This window comes from Microcaecilia unicolor, chromosome 4 (assembly GCF_901765095.1).
Source record: "Microcaecilia unicolor chromosome 4, aMicUni1.1, whole genome shotgun sequence".
Classification (NCBI taxonomy): Eukaryota; Metazoa; Chordata; class Amphibia; order Gymnophiona; family Siphonopidae; genus Microcaecilia; species Microcaecilia unicolor.
The window spans coordinates 52264499-52291290 of record NC_044034.1 but is presented as its reverse complement, the minus strand read 5'-3'; the positions used below and the strand labels follow the sequence as shown (position 1 = coordinate 52291290).

Below are 26792 nucleotides of genomic sequence, written 5' to 3'. Positions count from 1 at the left end.
TGATCTTCCTGCTGAATTTAAAAGATGCTCCAAAGCGTGGTACTATTATCTCCTTCATTTAAATAACTAGCTATGACAGCAGCAAATTTTCTAAAGCTCCACCAATTTAAGTAATCAACCTATGCCTATTTTAATTTATTTTTTTTATTTTTGTTACATTTGTACCCCGCGCTTTCCCACTCATGGCAGGCTCAATGCGGCAGGCAATGGAGGGTTAAGTGACTTGCCCAGAGTCACAAGGAGCTGCCTGTGCCGGGAATCAAACTCAGTTCCCCAGGACCAAAGTCCACCACCCTAACCACTAGGCCACTCCTCCACTCTCAAGAACATAACCGGTTATGTCTCTAAGATGTCTATGAACTTAAGACATTACATTTACTAAAAAATGAAGAGTTCAGTGATAAGTTTTATTTGAGCAGATATCAATTTTAAGTGAAGACAACTTTGATGTGGATTTTTGAATGCTATTTGAACATTTACATAAAATAAGAATTTCATGGATCATTTTATACAGTATACAAAAACTAAATGGTTTGTTTCTGAATAAATCACCTTAGAAGGCATAGCAACAGGATTATACTCCGTGCAATTTTTCCTAGCAAAAAGGTGCCGGTACTCAAATGCAAGGCCACACCCTTCAGGGGCGAGGTGATCACTGAGGGATCCACCCCCCAATAGCCAAGTCCCCTGCAACCAGTCACAGAATCTATGACAAGGCAGAATTGGTGGGTAGAGCCTGAGCTTTCATTTAAAACTTGGGGTGTATGGGTCAATTTTAGCAGACAATGGAAAAGGTGCCGGTACTAGTACCCCCTCAAAAAAAGCCCTGATTATACTCAACAGTTTACAGAAAATGTTAAAGTCTATAGAACCAGAAACACTCAGAAAATAGTCCACCATTAAAAACAGTGATACAAAACATGAACATGACGTTTCAGCGGGTCCACAATCAAGTATGCAAATGTTTGTTCATGATTTTGTGTTGAAGGATAACACATACCATTTTCATCCTGGAAAAAAAAACATGGAATACTTTGTGTTTAAACAATACCATTAAGGGATCAGTTTTCAAAAAGATCTAACCAGAGCTGACTCTAGACACCAAACATAAACGTAAATGCCAATAATCTGGCTACACACCATTCTGTAACTATATACATATCTTTGACTGTTCATAGTTTGCAAGTGGGCGTACACATGGATAGAATCTGAGTGGAACATGGGCAGCACTCTAAGTTACACAAATATCTCTGGCATTTAGGCACAAGTATTTACACCAGCTGTATTGCTGGCATAAGTACTCACACTTAAACATATACATGTGCGTATGCACAGCTGTGCTAGTATTCTTTAAAGGAAAGTAGGCACCTATTTTCCTTTATAGAACAGACTCCACATAGGTACCTCTTTATATAGTTTCCCTCATACATTACAACCATACTCATTTACACCATCTTCAAAGAAGGTATAAATTTTTGCTTATGAATTTGCATGCAGTTCTTGGTGCCTATTTTATAAAGGCATATAAATCACACTCCTCTTCTGCTCTGCCCAAAACTAAGTTTTCACCAATGAAGGGCGTAACCCTCCCTGTTTTGAAAACCCACTGGTATGGGGTTACAAGAGGCCAGCATTCCTAGGAAAAATTCAGCCTCCTTCCTGCTGTAGGCCATCTGAGACAATCACTTTTATGCAATATATAAATTCACTTTTGTGCATACATAGTTTGCAAGAAATGTTAAAAGGTAAACTACTTGAGTAGTTTCCCTTTGAAAATTAACTACAATGTCAGTGCATACTAAGGCCAAGATGCACTAAAAAAATCGTTAAAGCCCTTCCCTTACCGATTCCTTAGCAAATCGGTAAGGGACGGGCATGCATCAAGGAAATCGCATGCAAATGAGCTGGTCGCTGCTAGCTCATTTGCATGGGATTTCCTTCCAAGCCAGTCGGCCAGCTGAGCATGCGCAGAGCAGCCAAGCGTTATGCTGGCTGCTCTGCGCATGCCAAGGACGTCCTTTATGGACCTCCTTCACTCAAAAAAGCAAGTCGTCCCCATAATCGTTGCAAACTTTCACACAAATTTGTTACATTTTTTCCCAGAGCCCTTGGCACTTTTGCTGCTGGTGCCCTGATTTTTCTCTCGGCTGGAAAGTTCAGCTCCTGAGGGAGGGGAAGGGAGGGGAAGGGAGGGGAGGGGTAAAGGTTTCAATTTACATACAGCAGACTTTAATATCAAAAGGTCGCTCTCCATCCTTAAACTCCTTAAAAGCCCCTGGCTTTCCTTTTCAGGCCCCAGCTGTCCGGGCATTACAACGGCTGCCACTGGGATCTCGGAGCCCCTGTCCCGTCCCTGCCAACTTTGCAGCAAGTCTCGCTGGAAAGTTCAGCTCCTGGGGGAGGGGAAAGGAGGGGAGGGGGTTTCTTCAGTTTCAAAATAAAGAGCAAGGTGGTGATGGATGAGTCCCACAGCAGCGGCTTCTTCCTGTTTGTCATGGTGGAGATAGCTGGCTGTCTGTGCTGATCAGCCCCCACCCCTCCACCTTTTGCACACCCTATTCCCGGTCCTGTGTATCTGCCTCCGCCTGTGCTGATCGACCCCTCCCCCCAACTCCTGCACGCATTGTTCCTGATGCTCACCGGTTCGTGCTGATCAGTCTTCCTCCTTCAGCACACCCTGTTCCTGATGCCCACTATGTCCCTCTTGCTACTGTGCTTATTAGCTGCCCTCCTTCTCCACATCTTGTTTCTACTACTACTTAACATTTCTAGAGCGCTACTAGGGTTACGCAGCGCTGTACAAATTAATAACTAAGGACGGTCCCTGCTTAGAAGAGCTTACAATCTAAAGGACGAAATGTCAAGTTGGGTAGTCTAGATTTCTTGAGTAGAGGTGTTGTGATTAGGTGCCGAAAGCGTCATTGAAGAGGTGGGTTTTGAGCAATGATTTGAAGATGGGTAGGGAGGGGGCCTGGCATATGGGCTCAGGGAGTTTGCAGAAAGGGCGGAGCCTAGAGTTGGCAGTGGTGGAGAAGGGTACTGAAAGGAGGGATTTGTCTTGAGAGTGGAGGTTACGGATAGGGACGTAAGGGGAGATGAAGGTAGAGAGGTAAGGAGGGGCTGCAGATCGAGTGCATTTGTAGGTTAGTAGGAGAAGCTTGAACTGTATGCGGTATCTGATCGGAAGCCAGTGAAGTGACTTGAGGAGAGGGGTGATATGAGTATATCAGTCAAGGCGGAAGATGAGACGTGCAGCAGAGTTCTGGATGGACTGAAGGGGAGATAGATGGCTAAGTGGGAGGCCGGTGAGGAGTAGGTTGCAGTAGTCAAGGCGAGAGGTAATGAGAGAGTGGATGAGAGTTCGGGTGGTGTGCTCAGAGAGGAAGGGGCGAATTTGGCTAATGTTGTAGAGGAAGAAGCGACAGGTCTTGGCTATCTGCTGGATATGCGCAGAGAAGGAGAGGGAGGAGTCGAAGATGACGCCGAGGTTGCGGGCAGAGGAGACGGGGATGATGAGGGTGTTATCACCTGAGATAGAGAGTGAAGGGAGAGGAGAAGTGGGTTTGGGTGGGAAAACAATAAGTTCACTCTTGGCCATGTTCAGTTTCAGGTGGCGGTTGGACATCCAGGCAGCAATGTCAGATAAGCAGGCCGATACTTTGGCCTGGGTTTCCGCAGTGATGTCTGGTGTGGAGAGATACAGCTGGGTGTCGTCAGCATAAAGATGATAGTGGAAACCATGAGATGAGATCAGGGAGCCTAAGGAAGAGGTGTAGATTGAGAAAAGGAGGGGCCCAAGGACAGATCCCTGAGGAACTCCAACAGAGAGTGGGATAGGGGAGGAGGACGAACCATGAGAGTGTACTCTGAAGGTACGATGGGATAGATAAGAGGAGAACCAGGAGAGGACAGAGCCCTGGAACCCAAAGGAGGACAGTGTGTCAAGAAGTAGGTTGTGATTGACAGTGTCAAAAGCGGCGGATAGGTCGAGGAGGATGAGGATGGAGTAGTTTTTGGTTTTGGCGAGGAACAGGTCATTGCAGACTTTAGATAGTGTCGTTTCTGTCGAGTGTAGGAGGCGAAAGTCGGATTGAAGCGGATCGAGGATGGCATGAGAGGAGAGAAAATCAATGCAGCGGCTGTGAACAGCGCGTTCAAGTATCTTGGAGAGGAAGGGTAGGAGGGAAATGGGGCGGTAGTTGGAGGGACAAGTAGGGTCAAGAGATGGTTTTTTGAGGAGTGGTGTGACCACAGCATGCTTGAAGGTGTCCGGAACAGTTGCAGTGGAGAAAGAGAGGTTGAGGATATGGCAAATGGTGGGGGTGATAGTAGGAGCGATGGTGCTAAGTAGGTTGGTGGGGATGGGGTCTGAGGAACAGGTGTTGGATTTCGAGGAGGAGAGGAGATGAGCGATTTCCTCTTCGGTGATATCAGGAAAAGAGGAGAAGGAGGCCTGGGTTGGTTGGTTAAGAGAGTGGGTTATAGGATGAAGAAGAGGAGAAGGTTTCTGATGCCCCCTTTTTGTCTCTCTCTCTCTGCCTGTGCTGATCTGCTCCCCTGCTCTTGCACACCCTGTTCCTGATGCCCCTGGGTCCACTGAAAGCATTCATTGGTCTTTTGATGTGCCCAGTAGCTGTTTTACACCAGTCTATGCCCCTCCTCACAGCGCGTTTAGCTGTCACTGCTGTCAGCTAAACACGCTGTGATTGGCTGAGGCTGCAAACGTCCAAGTGCTCGTCAGGGGCGTCCTTTTTTGTTTTGAGAGTGAAGGATGTCCGTTAGGCACTTTAGAAAGATGTCCCTGACGAGCACTTGCAGCAGCATGGGCTCACCATTCGCTGTCAGCCGTAGAAGAGGAAGAGGCCGACGCTGTTGCTACCGCCAAAGGAGCTGTGGTTGCAGTCGCCACTTTTGACAGAGCAGACACAAGTATACTTTAACTCTCTATGCAAATTCAATGGCCATAACTCTTGTCACAGCGTCCAGAAAAAAAAAAATTCCTAGCTCCTTTTAATTCCGATTCCCTCACAGCAGCCCCAACAAGAGGTGCAGACCTCCCATTAGGTTTTCCACGGTGAGGGGATCGGAAAACGGTAGTGCATCTCATTGTAATACAATTTGTACACATTATAATACTAATTTGCTCATCTGTATTCCGTTTTCGTTAGCTGCTACCGTGACAGGACAATGCCCTTTTGTGCATGCCCTGGTTTACTACTTGCACGTTAAACTGGCTAGAACCAGTTTAAAACCCACATTGCTGGCTCGTTTACTTTAGTGCATCTGGCCCTAAAAGTGTGCATGTACCGTACACCAGGCTATTATGAATGCTACCCTTCATGTAGGTTCTCCCTTCTTCCGAGCTCAGAACTCTACTACCAATATATAGTATTTGTAAAATTTGCGTTGATCATTTGTTTCCTAGTATTAACTTGTCTGTTAACCTTGCACAATGCTACTTACCCTAAACAAGAAAGTATTTGCTCTACTTTAGTAAGTACAGTTTGATAGAAATTATGCAATTGGTTTCCATACTATAAGCTTATGCTCTGAAAATTAAGATGTTTAAATACTTACGTAAGCTGAAACCTTGAAAACAGTGGAAATTGTTCGTATGACTTGTGTTTCAGAATCCTTTTGAACACTGCAATGCAAACAGTTTCCATTTTTCATTTTGTGCAAAACATGTTGAAAAGTCCCCATACTGGGCTATCATTAAGCTACAATATCTGAAAACTGATGTGCTCTTATTAAAATGAATGAGACATTCTTTACTGTCAAATTTCTTAATAGTGAGCAGACCAACCTCCAAAAATTAGTTCCAAAGTGTTGTATATTAAGATCTAATAGCCAAAAAAGCACAAGGAGCCGTCAAGAGTAGGGGTGTCTCAACGTTTTCTTTATTGTTCACACTAATATGGGTTGTGTTTCGGCGAGGAAGCCCCTAGGTCAGGGTTGTAATAATGATGTCTAAAAATTCAAAAGAAATCAATCATCCATTGTAGGAAAACACCTTTGTGTTGAAAAATAATTCTGCTAGAGACTTAAATGAATGATGCCAAACAGGCAGCGCAAGAATAATTTTGACCTTATAAGTACCTCCCACACTGAACAGAACAAAACTGATGTGCTGTCAAGAGAAACGTTCGAGCCGGCACACAGTAATTTTGTTCTGTTCAGTGCTGGAGGTTCAAATTGTTCCCGCGCTGCCTGTTTGGCATCATTCATTAAGTCTCTAGCAGAACTGTCTTTTTCAAGACAAGTGTGTTTCCCTACAACGGATGATTGATTTCTTTGGATTTAGACATCATCATTAGACCCCTGACACAGGCATTTTTCACCGAAACATGGACCGTGTCAGGTCTGAACAATAAAGTAAAAGTAGAGACGCCCTCACTCTTGATGGCTCCTAGTGCTCTTTTGGCTATTAGCTTTTGCTTTTAGACTCTCTCTCATTTATGCTGTTTATTAAGATCTGTCATCTAGGCTTGATCAGCTGTACAAGAGGTACAGGTGGATGACATACTTAAAAGTGACTTTAAGGGTAAATTTTTAGGTCAAAGGCTACCAAATGACATGAATACTTCTCTTATTTAGAAAAATGGTCACGGCTCCTCTTGCTATCTTTCTTGAGCTTATGTTATAGGTTCCATGTCTTCTGTTTTCACCTTTTTCTTGTGTTTCCCTTTATCCCACTTATATTCCCATTCACCTCTCCTCCTCCTGTTCACAACACCTTGCTCCCCACACACATTCTTCCTCCTCTCATCTCCATATTTCCCTCACCCTTCACCTCATCTTTTCCTCCACTCTCCCTCCCTCCTTGCTTCTCCCCTTGACATCACCCCTTTCCTCCTTCCTTCCTTCCTTCCTTCTCTTCATTCTGGCTCTCAACATTCATCTCCCCACCTTTCTCTCAGCAGTTCTCTCCCTCTCCTTATCCTCATTTTTCCATCTCTTCCCTCTCCCTTCTTTATCTCTATCCTTCTCACTCCCCATACCCGCCCCTAATATCTCACCTTTCCCCTCCCCAGTGTACATTCCTTCTACCCCCCCTTTCTCTTTTCTCTTCTTCCTCCTGGCACACTTTTTCCCCTCCATCCCTCCTGGCACTCACTTTCTCTCTCACCTTCCAACCTCTTCAGACAAACCCTTGCGTCTTCCCATTTCTCTCTTTTCCTCCTCCATCCTGACACTCTTTCTCAAGGCATTGAATACCCACGGCTCTGTTCCTGCCCCTTTCCCATCCCCAAGTGCTGATACTGTGTGGAGCAAAAAATTGAGAGAGCCATGGTCCCTGTGGCCCAGTCCATTCCACTGCCTATACTCTCCCTCCCTTCCCTTCCTCCAGCATACCATACCAGCATCAAGTCCAAGAATTCAAAATGCACCAGTCCTACAAGTCAGCAGTAAACCTCCAATTGGGAAAAAAAGAGGACAAGCCAGACTGCTACAGATTGTTACACACAACCTACATGTTAACAGAATCCCTAATCTCAGTTACACATGTAAAACATAGCTATCATCTAGTAAAAATAAGAGACTGAAAATTAGAAACAAAAATGCAGATGAAAAATTATATGGAAACTCCAAATCCTGTTAACAGTGGCACACCAAAAAAAGAAAAAGAAATGCATTTCCTTCTGTCCGAACAAAATACAAGTAATGAGCATTTTTGAAGTGAACATTTTCTATTCTTTGAAAATTGAAAACAAATATTTTGTTCCTTTGTCTGATCATTTTTCTAGTTAGGTTGGTCCTGGTCTATCTCTAGCATTTCCCCTTGTTTTTGCTTATGTCCTTTTCCAAGATCTCATTTTCTATTTCTTCCCTTTTCTCTCTTTGACACTAATCCTCCTGTTTCATCTCCTTCCCCTCTTCTTTTTCTTATCTGTCTTTATCTTTTAGCTAGATTTTATTCCTTCTACAGCCATTTCCCTGCACGTCCTATGCATACTTCTCTAGTCCTCCAATTCCCATATTTCAGCCACTTTCTATTTCCCATTTCCACCCTTTGTACTCACACCCTATCCAGCCTTATCTAGCTTTGCCTCTCATCCTCATCAACCCCATTCCTTTCTTGTCACTCATTTCCTCTTCATTTCCAGTCTCTTTATTACATCTTGCCAGTTGCCACTTATACAGGTGCTTTTACTTCTCTATTTCCACCTTCTCTCAACTCATTCAAAGACTTGTCCCCTTCATTTATATCTTACCCTCATCACAGCCTTCTTCTTTCTCTCCTTTCCCCAACATTCATTGTACTGCTTCTCCCCCATCCCTACTACCCGTTCCTCTGTCTTGCCCAACTGCTTCCTCCTCCATTAGTCATTTACCCTGCCTTTTCTATTTGCCCCACAGCATCAATCCTTTTGCTCCTCCATCTCCAGCTACCACTGCATATGCTATTGTTTCATCCCTGCCACACCTTCTGTCTGGAGGAGCCGTCTTAATGGTTAGTGCAGTGGGCTGGGGAACAGGATTGATTGCCACTACAGCTCCTTGTTACTCTGGGCAAATTACTTAACCCTCTATTGCTCCAGGTACAAAAACAAGATTGTGAGCCCACTAGGGACAGAGAAAGCACCTGCATATAATATATGTAAACTGTTTTAGTTGTACCACAGAAAGGTGGTATATCAAATTCATGACCCTTTACCCCCCTTTCTCACTCCACCATCATCTATCCCCTTTTCTTAATCCCCAACTCCTATGTCAGCCCTCAGGTCCCTTCTCCCAGACCTAGCATCAAACCTCTCTCCCTAAATCATCCCCTTTCTTCCATCTCAGCCCTGAACACTTGTCAGCCCTCTCCTGTCTTCTCCCAGCCCCAGCATCAGAGCCTTCTCTTTACATCAGCCCCTTTCTCCTAACTCAACCCCCCAGCTCCAGCAACTGCCAGTCACCCTCCTTCTCCCAGTCCCCACATCAGATTCTTCTCCTACCCTATAATTTTTCAGTGTCAGCCTGCCCCCTCCCCAATCTAGCATCTCCATATCCCTATTATACCCTCCCCAGTGTCCAGCATCTCTCCTTTTCCACCTCAAAATGATCCAGCATTTTTCTTCCTTCCCCCCCCCCCCCCCCCCACTGTGGTCCACTAACCCCCCTCTCTCCTCCCATCATCATCCCTTCTTGCCCTCCCTCATGGTCCGCCCATTCACCTTTAACCTTCCCTTGTTCTAACAGTAACTTCCTATTGCTACGATTGTCAGTACTAAAAATGAATAACAGGTACAGAGCCTTGTGCTCAAGCACTCGACCAAGCTCTACCAGTCCCATCCCCTCTAATAATGCACACTTCCTTCTGCAGTGGGAAACTACAAACCAATGAGCCTCACTTCAGTGGTGGGAAAGGTAATGGGGACACTACTGAAAGAAAAGATAGTCATAGTCATCTTTCTACAATCACGTGGAGGGGTATTTTCAAAAGGGACGTCCAAGTTGCGATTTGAACGTCCTTGCAAAACGGCGAAATCCAGGGGCAGGGAAACCCATATTTTTGAAACAAGATGGACGTCCATCTTTCGTTTTGAAAATACTGTCTGAGAGATGTCCAAATCCTTAAATTTGGACGTCCCTAGACATGGATGTTTCTAACTTTCAGCAATTTCCGAAACCAAAGACGTCCATGTCAAAAACAGCCAAATACAAGCCATTTGGGCGTGGAGGAGCCAGCATTTGTAGTGCACTGGTCCCCTTGACATGCCAGGAGACCAACTGGACACCCTAGGGGGCACTGCAGTGGACTTCATAAATTGCTCCCAGGTACACAGCTCTCTTACCTTGTGTGCTGAGCCCCCCAAAACCCCACTACCCACAACTATACACCACTACCATAGCCCTTACGGGTAAAGGGGGAGGCACCTAGATGTGGGTACAGTGGGTTTTGGAGGGCTCCCTGTTTCCTCCACAAATGTAACAGGTAGCGGGGGTATGGGCCTGGGTTTGCCTGTCTGAAGTGCACTGCAGTACCCACTAAAACTGCTCCAGGGACCTGCATGCGCTGTCATGGAACTGAGTATGACATCTGAGGCTGGCATAGAGGCTGGCACGAAATATTTTTAAAGATCTTTTTTTGAGGGTGGGAGGGGGTTAGTGACCACTGGGGGAGTAAACGGGAGGTCATCCCCAATTCTCTCCAGTGGTCATCTGGTCATTTCGGGAAGCTTTTTGTGCCTTATTCGTAAGAAAAACAGGTCCGGATGAAAACGTCCAAGTGTTCATCAGGGACGTCCTTGTTTTTTTCGATTATGGGTCAAGAACGTCCAAGTGTTAGGCACAGTCAAGTCCCGCCTTCGCTACGCCTCCGACAAGCCCCCTTAAACTCTGGCCGTCCTTGCGACGGAGTGCAGTTGGAGACGTCCTAAATCAGGTTTCAATTATACCGATTTGGATGTTCTTGGGAGAAGGACGTCCATCTTCCGATTTATGTCAAAAGATGGACGTCCTTCTCTTTTGACAATGAGCCCAATAGTAACATAGTAGATGATGGCAGACAATGACCACTACGGTCCATCCAGTCTGTCCAACAAGACATTATACGATGATACCCTCAAGCGATCCTTCTCCGGAGTAGTCCCAACACTCTGGAAGGCACTCCCTGAAAGGTTCCGCTTAACTAAAGACTATCTCTACTTGAGGAAGCAAGTGAAAGCTTGGCTCTTTAACCAGGCCTTTATTGGAAGTAGCAGCTAACTTGTTAGTCTCACACACAAACACACACGAGTGACATGGGCTACATGTCCACTCCTACCCTAGCTGAGATCATATTTAATCACCTCTTTGACTTCATGTGCAACTGTCTTTAAATTAGTCCTCTTATTTTTTAACTCTTCTCTTATCTATCTATATATTCCATCTTTGCTTATACTCAACGCTATTAAAATGTTTTATTATATATTGTGTTGACATTGTAAGTAGTATACCATGCCATACTTTGTACTGTTATTTGAATATTTTTACTGTTGTAATTGTCTATTGCTTATGTTTCACTTATTCTTATTGTGCACATTGCTTTAACTGAATTCCTTCTATAAGGTGGTAAATAAATCCTAATACATAAATAAAGATAAACTCATAGCATAAGGTACGATGTGATACTATATATGCATACTTGATCTTGCTTTGTCCTTGCCATTTTCAGGGCAAAGACTGTAGAAGTCTGCCTAGCACTGCCCTTATTCTCCAGCTACTGAAGTTGTTATTGAAGCCCCACTCCAGCCCATCCAAATCTGTCCAGCCACGACCAGGCCATAGAAGTCTGTCCAGCACTTGCTTTGCTTCTCAATTACTGGTGTCGCCAGCTAATCACCGCTAAGCTTGTTTGATTCCATGCCTTCCATACAGGACTCCTTTGGGTTTATCCCACACATTTTTAAATTCCATTACTGTTTTTATCTCCACCACCTCCCGTGGTAGAGCATTCCGGGTATCTACCACCCTCTCCGTGAAAAAAGTACTCCCTGACATTATTCCTTAGTCAGCTCCCCCTTGTAACTCATAGTTCTAACCATTTTTCTATCTCTGGAAAAGGTTTGTTTGTAGATTAATACCTTTCAAATATATGAATGTTTATATCATATCATCCTTGTCTTTCTTTTTCTCCAGGGTAAAACATCCTCATATCTTCAAGTCTCTCCTCATACATCTTGTGGCACGAACCCCATACCACTTTTGTCACTTTTCTCTGAACCGCTTCAAGTCTTTTTATGTCCTTAGCAAGATACAACCTCCAAAATTGAACAATACTCCAAGTGGGGCATCACCAATAACTTGTACTGGAGCATCAAAACCTCCTTTCTTCTGCTGGTTATACCCCTCTCTATGCAGCACAGCATCCTTCTGGCCATGGCCACCACCTGGTCACATTGTTTCATCACCTTGAGATCCTCACACACCATCACTCCAAGATCCCTCTCCTGAGCTGGGTTCATCAATCTCTCTCCTCCTATCTGGTAGAGAAGGGCGACGAAAATGATAAAGGGGATGGGACAACTTCCCTATGAGGAAAGGCTAAAGCGGCTAGGGCTCTTCAGCTTGGAGAAAAGGCGGCTGAGGGGAGATATAATAGAGGTCTATAAAATAATGAGTGGAGTTGACGGGTAGATGTGAAGCATCTGTTCACACTTTCCAAAAATACTAGGACTAGGGGGCCTGCGATGAAGCTACAATGTAGTAAATTTAAAACGAATCGGAGAAAATGTTTCTTCACTCAACGTGTAATTAAACTCTGTAATTCATTGCCAGAGAATGTGGTAAAGGTGGTTAGCTTAGCAGAGTTTAAAAAAGGTTTGGACGGCTTCCTAAAGGAAAAGTCCATAGACCGTTATTAAATGGACTTGGGGAAAATCCACTATTTCTGGGATAAGCAGTATAAAATGTTTTGTACTTTTTGGGGATCTTGCCAGGTATTTGTGATCTGGATTGGCCACTGTTGGAAACAGGATGCTGGGCTTGATGAACCTTTGGTCTTTCCCAGTATGGCAATACTTATGTACAACTCCTTTGGATTTCTGCACCCCAACTGCATCATGCATCACTCTGCAATTCTTTGCATTAAATTTTAACTGCCAGACTTTGACCATTCTTCTAATTTTTGGAGATCTCTTCTCATTGTTTCTACTCCCTCTGAGGTATCCACTCTATTGGCTGTGTGTCATCTACAAACAGGCAAACTTTCCTTCTACCCCTTCAGCAATGTCTCTCACAAATATATTAAACAGAATCAGTCTCGATACAGACACCAGAGGCATTCCATTACTCACCTTCCTTCCTCTGATCGAATTCCATTTGCCACCACCCTCTGTTGCCTATCGGTCAACCAGTTTCCGATCCAGTTCGTCACTTTGGGTCCTAAGTTCAGCCCTCTCAACATATACATGAGTCTTCTGTAAGGAACATTATCAAAGGCTTTGCTGAAATCCAAGTAGGTTACATCTAGTGCATATCCTTTGTCCAGTTCTTAGGTCACCCAGTCAAAGAAATCAATCACATTCGTTTGGCAGGATTTTCCTTTGGTAAAACCATGTTGCCTCAGATCCTGAAACCTATTGGATTCTAGAAAGTTAACTATCTTCCTTCAGCAGTGACTCCATTATTTTTCCTACCACTGACATGAGGCTTACCGGCCTATCAGTTTCCACCATCCTGATTCTTCCCTGTCCCTGCTTTTGTGAAGAGTACCATATTCACTCATCTCCAAACCTACAGAATATTTCCTGTCTCTAAAGATCTATTAAATACATCCTTAAGCGGTCCCAACAGACTCTATGAGCTCCTTCAGTATCCTGGGATATATCCCATCCAACCCCATAGCTTTGTCCACTTTCAGATATTTCAAGTTGTTTATAAATGCTTTCTTCTGTGAACAGTGCAATATCCACTCCATTCCCAGATATACTCTTAGCAGCTGACCGCTGTCCTTCTCCAGGATTTTCTTCCGTGAATACCGAAGAGAAGTATTTGTTTAGCACAATCACTTTCTTCTCATCACTCGCCACATGGCTGTTCTCAGCATCTTTCAGTCTTACAATTCCATTTCCAGCTTTTCTCCTTTCTCCAATATATCTGATCTTAAATTACAGCAAGTATATTAGATTTTAATTTTCACTTGGAATGGAGGAAAAGGCTTCAGATGCTCGGCTAATCGTTGTAAATTTTCCAAGCAGACCCGCCGTGCGAACTTCCTCATCAGCCAAAAACCCCTCACAGTTCAGTGAAATTTTTATTTTTTAATTTTTACTTTCTTTTGCTACTTTATAGCTTAGTGTTACTAAATGTCTTCCATATCAGGGACTTTAAAAAAATCAAGTACACATCTCTATTTAGATATGCGTCTCATCAGTTTGTCCAAAAGCTGAGATAGACCTGAAGGAACACTACCAAGCACAAAAGGTGAACGCTGGGCGGTTTGTCTCCTGAAGAAGCAAGCTGTGAAACGGAGGTGCTCTGTTCAGCAAACCGATGAGAAGCGTATCTAAGTAGAGATAAGTGTCCTTGATTTTTTAAAAAAGTTCCTGATATGGAAGACATTTAGGGCCCTGTTTACTAAGGCACATTAGCATTTTTAACTCACCTACAATTAGTGCGAACGCTAACCATGTAGGCAACTATAGGGATATTGTAGGCGCATACATGGTTAACACGTGTTAAAGACACTAACGTGCCTATAATGTGGTTTAGTAAACAGGCTCCTTAGAAACACTAAGCTATAAAGTAGCAATAGAAAGTAAAAAATAAGAAAATTAAGAAACAAAAAATAAAAATTTCACTGAACGGAAGTTTTTTGGCTGATGAGGAAGTTCACACGGCAGGTCTGGTTGAAAAATTAACAATGATTAGCTGAGTATCTGAAGCCTTTTCCTCCATTCCAAGAGAAAAATAAAATCTGATATACTTGCTGTAATTTATGATTAGAGGTTTCTCAAAAGCAAAGATAATTGCCATATAGAGAACCCAATATATATGAAAAAGGTTGTTGCCTCTCTTTACATCTTTAGCCACTTTTTCTTCTGCCTGTGCTTTTACTAGCTATATTTCCCCCTTTGCGTCTTTGAGTTTAATCTGGTAATATTTTTCGTGATCCTCATGTTACGTTCTTCTCCATTTCCTGAACACAGCCTCTTTTTGGCCACTTGTTTGGAGATTAACTCAAGATATCAGTGCGTCTTATTAATATTTATTTATTTACCCTCGTGCCCTTCACAAACCATGTCCATTCGGAACTCACTTTCACTCGCCCCAATTCATTCATACCTAGACCAATATCCTGTAATCAATCATTGACTGTTATCATATTTATACAATCATTTAACTTTTCTCACATGAAATAACCTTGATGTAATTGTCATATATCTATATAGTCCATCAGTTGCATTAAGTATGCCTGTTGTTATTCCGTTAAATGTCCAAGTTGTTAATTCACAGTTCAACTTAACTTAATATCCTGAACACTTCTTGTATGCGGACAAACCCAGTTCCTGGTATGAGAGCGGTCACGAGTTCAAGACTACCGGACAGACCAGTGCTTATCAATCTCGTTTAAATGAATATTCATTGATCTTCAAAGTCCACAATCAGCATGGCCCTCAATGCAAAACCGAATTTCGAAAATCTCCTTCTTCAGGAGGAACCAAGTATCACGTTCTATAATAAGCATATCACAATATGTAAACTAAGGCACAACCTTGCATTCTAATCAAATCTCATTCATTTCTTATACTTTAAATGTTTAATGCTGCTTACCATTGGAACTCCTCTATAAGACGGTGCTTCCGCTCTTTCCGTCTTCCCAAGCAATAATGTTTTCCTTCAAACTACTGCCGCTGTTTAAATGCCTCAACTCCTCCCATTTCTCTAACTTCAATAGCGTAACACCCATTCTACTTCAAGGTTGAGACCTTCTGGGGCCACCGTATGCCATTCAAAAATGTATCGCTGCTCTATGCTATGTAATTGCGAACTAATGTCACCTCCTCTTTCAGGGTGGGCTATTTGAATTAACACGACACATTTTAGATCTTCAATGTCATGCCCAGCGCTAACCCAGTGACTAACCAGGGGAGCCTCCTGTTTACGATTCCTTATATTACTAGCATGCTCTGCCAGTCTATTCTTTCCTTTTTGAATGACCAATGTAGTAGAGTTGGCAGGGGCAAATTATGCAGTATATAACTCTCTCACTTTCACATGTGGTATTGGCCTTCAAATAAAATCGCATATTCGATCGGGGAATATCAACCCATTTTGTACATATTGCATATTTGCAGTATACACATCTACCACACGATGAATATTGCCCATCCCACTTATCAGTTACATTTTTGTTTAATAACTCTCCTAGGTTAGATTTCCGACGATAGGCAATTTTTGGGCGTTCGCTGAACTCAGGATACACAGACAACACATGCCAATATTTGTGTATCAGTTGCCCAATACTCGAAGCTTGGTGAGAAAGCGGAAGTACACACACCAGCGGGCTGACCACAGAGGTAGGTTTAGGAGAAAACAACCAGGGTCTATGCGCGTATCACGCTCTCTTGTACGCTTTTCTAATAATGCGCATAGGATAGCCCCTTTGCCTGAATCTCTCAATCATGTCCACCGCTTGAATTTTAAAATCCTCCAGATACGAACACAACCGTCTTAGCCGCAAAAATTGTCCGACAGGGACACCCTAGCGCAAAGCTCTATGATGATGACTAGTATAGTGTAACAGGGTGTTCCTGTCGGTGGGCTTCCGAAATATAGATGTAGAAAATTGTCCCTGGTCATTTTTAATAATCCTGATGTCCAAATATTCCATTTCCTTTTGAGAAATATGGTGTGTAAACTTCATATGAGGATCCATTGCATTGAGGCTATCTATGATCACCACCAATTCATCTTTCGATCCACCCCATAGCATTATGACATCATCTATATACTGTCTGAAGGGCTTTGTCCGCTCCACATAAAAGGCCAATGCTCTCTTGCAGTTCAAGGTATGCAAACTGCTTTTGCCAGGGCGGGTACGAGGACAGGGAAAGAATGTTGGCAAGACAATTGAGTGGTTCAAATGGAACTCCGAAACCACTTTTGGTAGGAACTTAGGGTGCGTGCGGAGGACTACTCTGTTACGATGAAATTTGATGTAAGGTGCATGAACTACCAAGGCCTGAAGCTCACTGACCCTACGAGCTGAAGTAACAGCCACCAAGAAAATGACCTTCCAGGTCAAGTACTTCAGATGGCAGGAATTCAGTGGCTCAAAAGGAGCTTTCATCAGCTGAGTTAGAACGACGTTGAGATCCCATGATACTGGTGGAGGTTTGATAGGGGTCTTTGACAAAAGCAAACCTCTCATGAAGCGAACAACTAAATGTTGTCCAGAGATAGGCTTACCCTCTACATGGCAATGATAAGCACTAATCGCACTAAGGTGAACTCTGACAAGTGTAGAAGGTATTCAAGCAGGGTCTGTGTAGGACAAGAAAGAGGATCTAGGGCCTTGCTGTCACACCAGACGGCAAACCTCCTCCATAGAAAGAAGTAACTCCTCTTAGTGGAATCTTTCCTGGAAGCAAGCAAGATGCGGGAGACACCCTCTGACAGACCCAAAGAGGCAAAGTCTACGCTCTCAACATCCAGGCCGGAGAGCCAGGGACCGGAGGTTGGGATGCAGAAGCGCCCCTTCGTCCTGTGTGATGAGGGTCGGAAAACACTCCAATCTCCACGGTTCTTCAGAGGACAACTCCAGAAGAAGAGGGAACCAGACCTGACGCGGCCAAAAAGGAGCAATCAGAATCATGGTGCCTCAGTCTTGCTTGAGTTTCAACAAAGTCTTCCCCACCAGAGGAATGGGAGGATAAGCATACAGCAGACCCTCCCCCCAGTCCAGGAGGAAGGCATCCGATGCCAGTCTGCCGTGGGCCTGAAGCCTGGAACAGAACTGAGGGACTTTGTGGTTGGCTCGAGACGCGAAGAGATCTACCAAGGGGGTGCCCCACACCTGCAAGAACTGTTGCGCTACACGGGAACTGAGCGACCACTCGTGAGGTTGCATAATCCTGCTCAACCTGTCGGCCAGACTGTTGTTTACGCCTGCCAGATATGTGGCTTGGAGCACCATGCCATGCTGGCGAGCCCAGAGCCACATGCTGACGGCTTCCTGACACAGGGGGCGAGATCCGGTGCCCCCCTGCTTGTTGATGTACTACATGGCAACCTGGTTGTCCGTCTGAATTTGAATAATTTGGTGGGACAGCCGATCTCTGAAAGCCTTCAGAGCGTTCCAGACCGCTCATAACTCCAGGAGATTGATCTGTAGATCGCGTTGCTGGAGGGACCAGCTTCCTTGGGTGTGAAGCCCATCGACACGAGCTCCCCACCCCAGGAGAGACGCATCCGTTGTCAGCACTTTTTGTGGCTGAGGAATTTGGAAAGGACGTCCCAGAGTCAAATTGGACCAAATCGTCCACCAATACAGGGACTTGAGAAAACTCGTGGACAGGTGGATCACGTCTTCTAGATCCCCAGCAGCCTGAAACCACTGGGAAGCTAGGGTCCATTGGGCAGATCTCATGTGAAGGCGGGCCATGGAAGTCACATGAACTGTGGAGGCCATGTGGCCCAGCAATCTCAACATCTGCCGAGCTGTGATCTGCTGGGACGTCCACACCCGCGAGACGAGGGACAACAAGTTGTTGGCCCTCGCCTCTGGGAGAAAGGCGCGAGCCATCCGAGAATCCAGCAGAGCTCCTATGAATTCGAGTTTCTGCACTGGGAGAAGGTGGGACTTTGGATAATTTATCACAAACCCCAGTAGCTCCAGGAGGCGAATAGTCATCTGCATGGACTGCAGGGCTCCTGCCTCGGATGTGTTCTTCACCAGCCAATCGTCGAGATATGGGAACATGTGTACCCCCAGTCTGCGAAGTGCCGCTGCTACTACAGCCAAGCACTTCGTGAACACTCTGGGCGCAGAGGCGAGCCCAAAGGGTAGCACACAGTACTGGAAGTGACGTGTGCCCAGCTGAAATCGCAGATACTGTCTGTGAGCTGGCAGTATCGGGATGTGCGTGTAGGCGTCCTTCAAGTCCAGAGAGCATAGCCAATCGTTCTCCTGAATCATGGGGAGAAGGGTGCCCAGGGAAAGCATCCTGAACTTTTCTTTGACCAGATATTTGTTCAGGGCCCTTAGGTCTAGGATGGGACGCATCCCCCCTGTTTTCTTTTCCACAAGGAAGTACCTGGAATAGAATCCCAGCCCTTCTTGCCCGGATGGCACGGGCTCAACCGCATTGGCGCTGAGAAGGGCGGAGAGTTCCTCTGCAAGTACCTGCTTGTGTTGGAAGCTGTAAGACTGAGCTCCCGGTGGACAATTTGGAGGTTTTGAGGCCAAATTGAGGGTGTATCCTTGCCGGACTATTTGGAGAACCCACTGATCGGAGGTTATGAGAGGCCACCTTTGGTAAAAAGCTTTCAACCTCCCTCCGACTGGCAGGTCGCCCGGCACTGACACTTGGATGTCGGCTATGCTCTGCTGGAGCCAGTCAAAAGCTCGTCCCTTGCTTTTGCTGGGGAGCCGAGGGGCCTTGCTGAGTCGCACGCTGCTGACGAGAGCGAGCGCGCTGGGGCTTAGCCTGGGCCGCAGGCTGTCGAGAAGGAGGATTGTACCTACGCTTGCCAGAAGAGTAGGGAACAGTCTTCCTTCCCCAAAAAAATCTTCTACCTGTAGAGGTAGAGGCTGAAGGCTGCCGGCGGGAGAACTTGTCGAAAGCGGTGTCCAGCTGGTGGAGCTGCTCTACCACCTGCTCGACTTTCTCTCCAAAAATATTATCCGCACGGCAAGGCGAGTCCGCAATCCGCTGCTGGATTCTATTCTCCAGGTCGGAGGCACGCAGCCATGAGAGTCTGCGCATCACCACACCTTGAGCAGCGGCCCTGGCCGAAGCATGCTCCCTAGAACTCTTGGCCTTCTTTAGGGCCAAATCCACAACTCCAGAGTCGTGAGGCAACTGAGTGCGCATCAGCTCTGGGTCCCCATGGATCCGGTACTGGGACTCGATCTTCTTGGGAATGTGGGGATTAGTTAGAGACTTGGTCCAGTTCGCCAGCAATGTCTTTTTTAGGACATGATGCATGGGTACTGTGGACGCTTCCTTAGGTGGAGAAGGATAGTCCAGGAGCTCAAACATTTCAGCCCTGGGCTCGTCCTCCACAACCACCGGGAAGGGGATGGCCGTAGACATCTCCCGGACAAAGGAAGCGAAAGACAGACTCTCGGGAGGAGAAAGCTGCCTTTCAGGAGAGGGAGTGGGATCAGAAGGAAGACCCTCAGACTCCTCGTCAGAGAAATATCTGATGTCCTCTTCCTCTTCCCACGAGGCCTCACCATCGGTGTCAGACACAAGTTCACGGACCTGTGTCTGCAGCCGTGCCCGGCTCGACTCCGAGGTAGACTCCCTCGCCCGCACCGGCGAAGCTCCCTCCGCCGACGTAGTCGGGGAGCCTTCCTGGGAGGCTACTGCAGTCGGTACCGCAAGCGGCACCGATGTCGGAGACCTCACCCCGGGCAATGGGCCAGCCGGCGCCTCGCTCGACGGTACCGGTGGCGCAAGCACCCCCGGTACCGGAGGGGTAGGGCGCAACAGCTCTCCCAGGATCTCTGGGAGAACGGCCCGGAGACTCTCGTGCAGAGCGGCTGTGGAAAAAGACATGGAAGCCGATGCAGGTGTCGATGTCAGAATCTGTTCCGGGCGTGGAGGCTGTTCCGGGCTGTCCAAAGGGGAGCGCACCGACACCTCTTGAACAGAGGGCGAGCGGTCCTCTCGGTGCCGATGCCTACTGGGTGCCGACTCCCTCGGCGACCCAGAGCTCTCGGTGCCGACACGGGAAGGGGACCGGTGACGATGCTTCTTCGATTTTTTGGAACGAAGCATGTCACCGGAGCTTCCCGGCACCGACGAGGAGGACGTAGCATCCAGCCGTCGCTTCCTCGGGGCCGAGGCCGAAGGAGGTCGGTCTCGGGGGGGCTGTACCGCAGGAGCCCTCAGGGTAGGGGGAGACCCACCCGAAGGCTCACCGCCACCAGTAGGGGAATGGACAGCCCTCACCTGCACTCCAGACGAAGCACCACCGTCCGACGACATCAGCAGACGAGGAGGTCTCGGTACCACCGACGCCGACGCAGCCCTCCGATGTCTCGGCCCCGATGCAGAGGGCCGATGCCTCGATGCAATCGGGGGCAAGGATGAAGGTCCGGGCGCCGACGACGTCGAAGCAGTCGATACTCCCGGTGCCGATGCCGACGAACAGCCCGAGAACAAAAACGTTCCACTGGGCTAATCTCGCTACCTGAGTCCGCTTTTGCAAAAGAGAACACAGACTACAGGCCTGAGGGCGGTGCCCAGCCCCCAGACACTGAAGACACGACGCGTGCCTGTCAGTGAGCGAGATTACCCGGGCGCACTGGGTGCACTTCTTGAAGCCGCTGGAAGACTTCGATGTCATGGGCGGAAAGATCAAAACTCGAAATGGCGAAAATGGCACACAAAAAGAGGGAGAAGAAAACTTCGAACCGAGGCCTAAATAGGGCCTACCCCGACGACGAAAGAAAACTTACCGGGGCAAAACTAGAAATACAGGAAGGGGAACAGACCGAAAAGGTCTCCTTCCGACACTTTTTTTTTTTTTTTTAAGCGAAGTCCAAAAACGACGCGCGAGGTCAACTTTCGGGGCGCGAACGGCGAAACATGACAGTACCGAGCGCGGACAAAAGAAGACTGGCCGGCACGAGCCGGTTCGGGCGGGAAGACAGCCGCGCATGCGCGGTGCGCATCGGCGCGCGAGGGCTAGCAAAGGACTTTGCTAGAAAGTGTTCCGATTGGAGGGGCTGCCGTGGACGTCACCCATCAGTGAGAACAAGCAGCCTGCTTGTCCTCGGAGAATTGAAGACGCACCTGTTCGAAGAGACTTACAATAAAAATCCTCCTTAATGACTTGATTCCATTCTACATCTAAACCAACTAATACTGATCCCTTCTAATTTGATTATGTTAATCACATTATCACTATTGGTCATTATATCTTACCTGTTTTATTTTGTGTCATGTAAATAATTCTACTGACCTATCTACCTAATTTCTTATACAGTAATATGTTAAATTAGACCATACCTCTTACTCTGTTTACGATTATACCTTTTGCAACATAGTGTAAGCCACATTGAGCCTGCAAATAGGTGGGAAAATGTGGGGTACAAATGCAGCAAATAAAGAAAGAAAAAATGAAAGAACGAAAGAACAAATAGCAAAAAATACACGAAGACTCTTTTCCTGGACCTGAGAGGAACGGAGATAAAAACTTACCGCACCTCAACGCGGAAAAAAGAAAACTGAGGGAACGCATTCAAGAGACGGGTGGGAAATCAGTCTGCGCATGCGCAGTACGCACTGCGCGCACACCAGAAGACTGTCAAAACTTTTTTTTTTTATATTTTGCTTGCAAAATGACGATTCCTGGGCTGACGCAGACATCGACCCCACATGTGAGAACAAGCAGCCTGCTTGTCCTCGGAGAAAGCAAAGATACATACCTGTAGCGGGTGTTCTCCGAGGACAGCAGGCTGCTTGTTCTCACATGTGGGTTGACGAAGGTCAGTCCCGGGTGGCCTGCATAACAGGAGGCCTCGATACAGGTGGAGACCCACTTGAAGCCTCACTGCTCCCAGCACGAGTTGGTCATTCTACAGCCATTACCTTCACTCCTGACGTCGATGCGTCCCTCAATGTCGATGCCGCCGTCCTCGAGACACTTGAGTCCGTTTCTTCATGCGAAGACACAGACTACAAGCGGCTGGGCTATGGTTGGGCCCAAGGTACTGGATACACCAGACATGGGTATCGGTACCCGAGATGGTCCGGTTGCACCGAGTACAACGTTTGAAACCGCTAGGTGTCTTCGATGACATGGAAAGAAAAACGGCTTCGGCGAAATCAAAAGACTTGATCGTGCCTGTTAAAAGAAAAAAGGGCACAAAAAAAAGGAAACAACCGAACATGCAGCCTAAGCCAGCCGCATCGAAAAAGAAAGGAAACTTTAAAGGGGCACAAAAAACTAAGGAAACTACGGAGGAAGTTTATTTTTTTTTAAATAAATTCTACTAAAAGAAAAGAAAAAAAAGGCAAAAGCCTCAAACCGAAAAAGACTCTTTCCCGGGCCTAACAGGAGTGGGGAAAAACTCGACCGTACCTCAACGTGGAGAAAAAAATAACTGAGTGGAAATGCTCACGCGATGGGTGGGAAATTGGCCGCACATGCGCGGTGCGCGCTGCATGTGCGCCAGAAGGCTCTGGCAAGATTTTTTAATATTTTGCTTGCAAAAATGCCGGTTCCCAGGCCGACGCGGACGTCAACCCACATGTAAGAACAAGCAGCCTGCTTGTCCTCGGAGAATGTTTTTAATCACATTTTTGGGGGGGTGGAAGGGGGTCAGTGACCACTTGGGGAGTAAGGGGAAGTCATCCTTGATTCCCTCCAGTGATCATCTGGTCATTTAGGGAAACCTTTTTGTGCCTTATTCATTATAAAAACAAGTCTAGCTCAAAACGACTTAGTTTTAGTCCTGGACAGTTTTGTTTTGTTCTATTATGGCTGAAAAACATCCAAGTGTTAACATGCCCCCTTGTGATTTGAATGCACTTCTGAAGGACTTCATAGAAAAATATCTAAAATTTGGTTTAAAAAATACCAATTTGGACATTTTTGTGAGAAAAACATCCAAATGCAGATTTATGCCACTTGGACATTTTTCTTTTTTGAAAATGAGCCCCATAGTATTTTCCATCCTTTCAATTTTGTTATGCAAAAGCAAAATTATCCTTCATTACAGCAGAATTATGTTATGATGCAGACAGCTTTAGTTTCCATTGCTTCATACATCCAAACAAAGACTTTAAATCCTGTTTCTGTATAGCCACCCTAGCAGAAAATCTGAGCATGAAACTGAAGAGGCAGTGTCTTTACCCAACCCTTCGACTGCAGTCCAAATGGAATCCAAAGATATAAGTGCCAGGAGTTGAAGAGTGAATTCAGTCACTTGCATTATCTCCACTATCCTCTTAACCCGATTCTCCAGTAACAAGCCCTGTCAACCATACTCTTTGGGAAGGGTTTACACCTTATCCCACTATTGTGGCTGCACTCGCAGCACCAGCAGCTTCTCTGACATCAACAGCCAGAGTTGCCTTTCTTCTTGTACAAGCAGCTCTCCCCATGGCCGGGTTCAGCAGCTTAATGATGTCTACAAAGCCAAGGAAGACACCAGGTTGTCAGGTTCCTTTGGCTCTCCAAGTGGTTGTTCATTGCACGCTAACACTGCCTTGGTGGAGTGCTGCACATAACGATCCATCAGATAGATACCATGGAAGACTGTGCTCTACTCCTGCAGCTGCTACCCTTTATTTTACCCATAACACTGGGAAGAAAGAGAGTAAGGAATCATGTAATGCTTAGGGGACAAGTCTATAAAGGGTGCTAAAAAGGTTAGGCACCCATAATCTAGGGACTAAGCTAGTATTCTATAACAGCAAATTTGTGTGCCTAATACATTATAGAATACTAGTGTAAGTCAGCAACTAGGTGTCTAAATAAGTGCCACCACTTATGTTTGCTCTACGGCTGGTGTAAATGGGCACACCTAAATGCAGCAGTTAGGCACCTGATAATATTTAATAAAGTATGCACTTAAATTGCTGTAATGCCCATATGAATGCCCCCTTTGCAGTTATATGAGAGAATACTTAAGAATCAAGTTATAGAATAGCACCTATGTGCACTTAGGCGCTTAATTGCATTTCAGCCTCATTTTGGCACTTAACTTCTGTTTGAGAACCAAAAGTTAGGAGTCTGACTTCTGGTGCACTAGATAGAACTAACCCCTTACTGTGTGCAATCCACCATCTTGCTCCACTCCCAACTTAACCTTTATTTTGACATATATTATAGATAAGGCTTCCATTCCTAGGTGTTTATTTTCCAGCTAAGTAGGAGTTATTTGAGTGTAAAAAATATTAGTGTAGCATGAAAACACCGAAAAACAAAATGCCACTGCTAAGTATCTTTTCCAGTGGAATATATATATTTGTGCAGCTAAAGAGTTGACAGCACAGAAAGGGGTAAAAAGAGAGTGGAGAATCCAATGCAGGCATTCAAAGAGGTGAGTATGGAAAGTGGGATCTTTCTAGTGTTTATCAAAAAAGACCAATTTTTAAACATTTTCTGCACAGAGCATTTTATAGATGTTTTTCAGTTAAAACATTAAGGATGCAATTCTATAACTTAGTGCCTCAAGTTAGGTGCCTTGATGCTGTGCATTGAGTGTCAATTCTATAATGCCAAGCTTTTGTTACAGAATTCTAGCACAAGTTGGCATCAATGTGCCTACATTTTCACACACCCACTTACAGCAGATTTCTGGCTGGCCTAATTTGGTGTGCCATATAGTTTTCTATAAGTGCCATATAGTTTTCTGTAAGTTAATGTATGTTGATGCCACGTTCATGACTTGCCCATGCTCTACCCACATGTACACCTCCTCACAATTACGTGCCATAGCACTTACATACTGCATTTGGGTGCTCAAGAGGTGCTGCACGCAAGATGCATGTAACTGTGCATACCCAGTTATAGCATTGCTTCCTAAAACAGAAGTCTGGGGCATCTCATACTATATAGATGAACTACAAATTTAGGGAGTCTTTTACTAGTGATTAGTGCATGCTATCTACAATAGGGCCCATACTAATAAAATGGGCCGTGTGGCAGACAGCATGAGCTAATCATTAGTACAAGACACCTTTAATAAATTAATATAGTGATGAACAGAGATTGCATTTGAACAAAATTAAATGGAATAACTTTACCTCACCAGCTCCTTATAGAGGGATCTTGTAGTTTCCAGGTAAGGACCAATCATATCTTCAAATTGACACAGAGCTCCTCCCAAACAAAGGTGTTTAAAAAGACAGAAGAGAAATTCTTCTCTATCAGCTTGGCTGAATATGTCATATTTATCATACTCTTCTAGAAGGAGCAACTTATGAAACAGGGGAAATACATAATAAAACAAAGTTAATATATGAGTATGTCAAATAATGGAAAGAGATACTGCTGTTGCAATTTGTTGATTATTCATACATTTTTTCACAGTATGAAAGTCATCTATGACTGCTTTTTCACTAAAGTACAGTAAACGTTTGCAGTTAAAAATTTGTATCCAAATTACCTTGCAGTAGCTACAAAGTTTGTGTGGTAAATGCTGAGGGTATTCTCAGCATTTGCCCAGAGGAAAATCCTGTACCATACAGTAAATAGTATGACAGCAGGGATGCACTTACCACCTCCTATTTTGGAGGTGTTAAGTGCTTCCATGCTATCTGTATTGTAACTTTTTTGTAACTATAAACAAACTCCAATTTTCAGTTCATGCCCATTACCTGCTTATTTCCTGCCCCATTCCATGATATGCAGTTGACATAGAGGCATATTTTCAAAGCACTTAGCCTTCCAAAGTTCCATAGGTTTCTATGGAACTTTGGAAGGCTAAGTGCTTTGAAAATATACCTCATAGCAACTGTTGCTATGGCCATGAACTAACAAAGATGTCAAGTCTTACTTGTTAGGGAAGGGAAGGGATATGGGACTTGATATACCACCTTTCTGAGGTTTTTGGTTTTTTTTTTTTGCAACTACATTCAAAGTGGTTTACATATATTCAGGTACTTATTTTGTACCAGGGGCAATGGAGGGTTATGTGACTTGCCCAGAGTCACAAGGAGCTGAAGTGGGAATCGAACTCAGTTCCCCAGGATCAAAGTCCACTGCACTAACCACTAGGCTACTCCTCTCCTCATTTGTCACACTCATTTGAAGGCTTTTTCACTCTCGGCCTCTGTGTCAATACATTGATCCCAATCATTACTTTCATAAGAGGCAAACTTATTAGAAGAAAAACCAAGTAGCCAAACCAGTAAAAAGAAACCTGAGCACACTGACTTGACAGTTTCCTCCTGTCCTATCCAGTGTCCTATTCTGTTTCCCTTTACCTACAAGTACATATGCTCTGAAACCTATGCATACTTTTAGCCACTGAGTGAAGAGCAATTTTCAGCCCAAAGAATTTATCTACATTACTTTAACTCTCTCTGTATCCTTCTAGATGGTCCAAGAAAAAGCAAATATTTTATGCTTTTTTTCATTTACAAAGCAACATTACACTTTAAATGGGTCTTTTACTAAGGTGTGCTAGC

General features: G+C 45.2%; 1 protein-coding gene across 1 annotated transcript in view; it reads right to left on the bottom strand.

Annotated features, from left to right (window-relative positions):
* Positions 1–762: 762 nt before the first annotated feature.
* Positions 763–26792, bottom strand: part of CFAP300 (cilia and flagella associated protein 300) — an 83144-nt gene continuing 57114 nt past the window's right edge. Inside the window, exons 5-7 of the mRNA XM_030199360.1 lie at positions 25407–25579; positions 5578–5644; positions 763–1010 (exon numbers count right to left, since the gene is read on the bottom strand). Of these exons, the coding sequence (XP_030055220.1) occupies positions 900–1010; positions 5578–5644; positions 25407–25579 (351 nt within the window). The 3' untranslated portion in view covers positions 763–899. The remainder of the gene's footprint in view (positions 1011–5577; positions 5645–25406; positions 25580–26792) is intronic.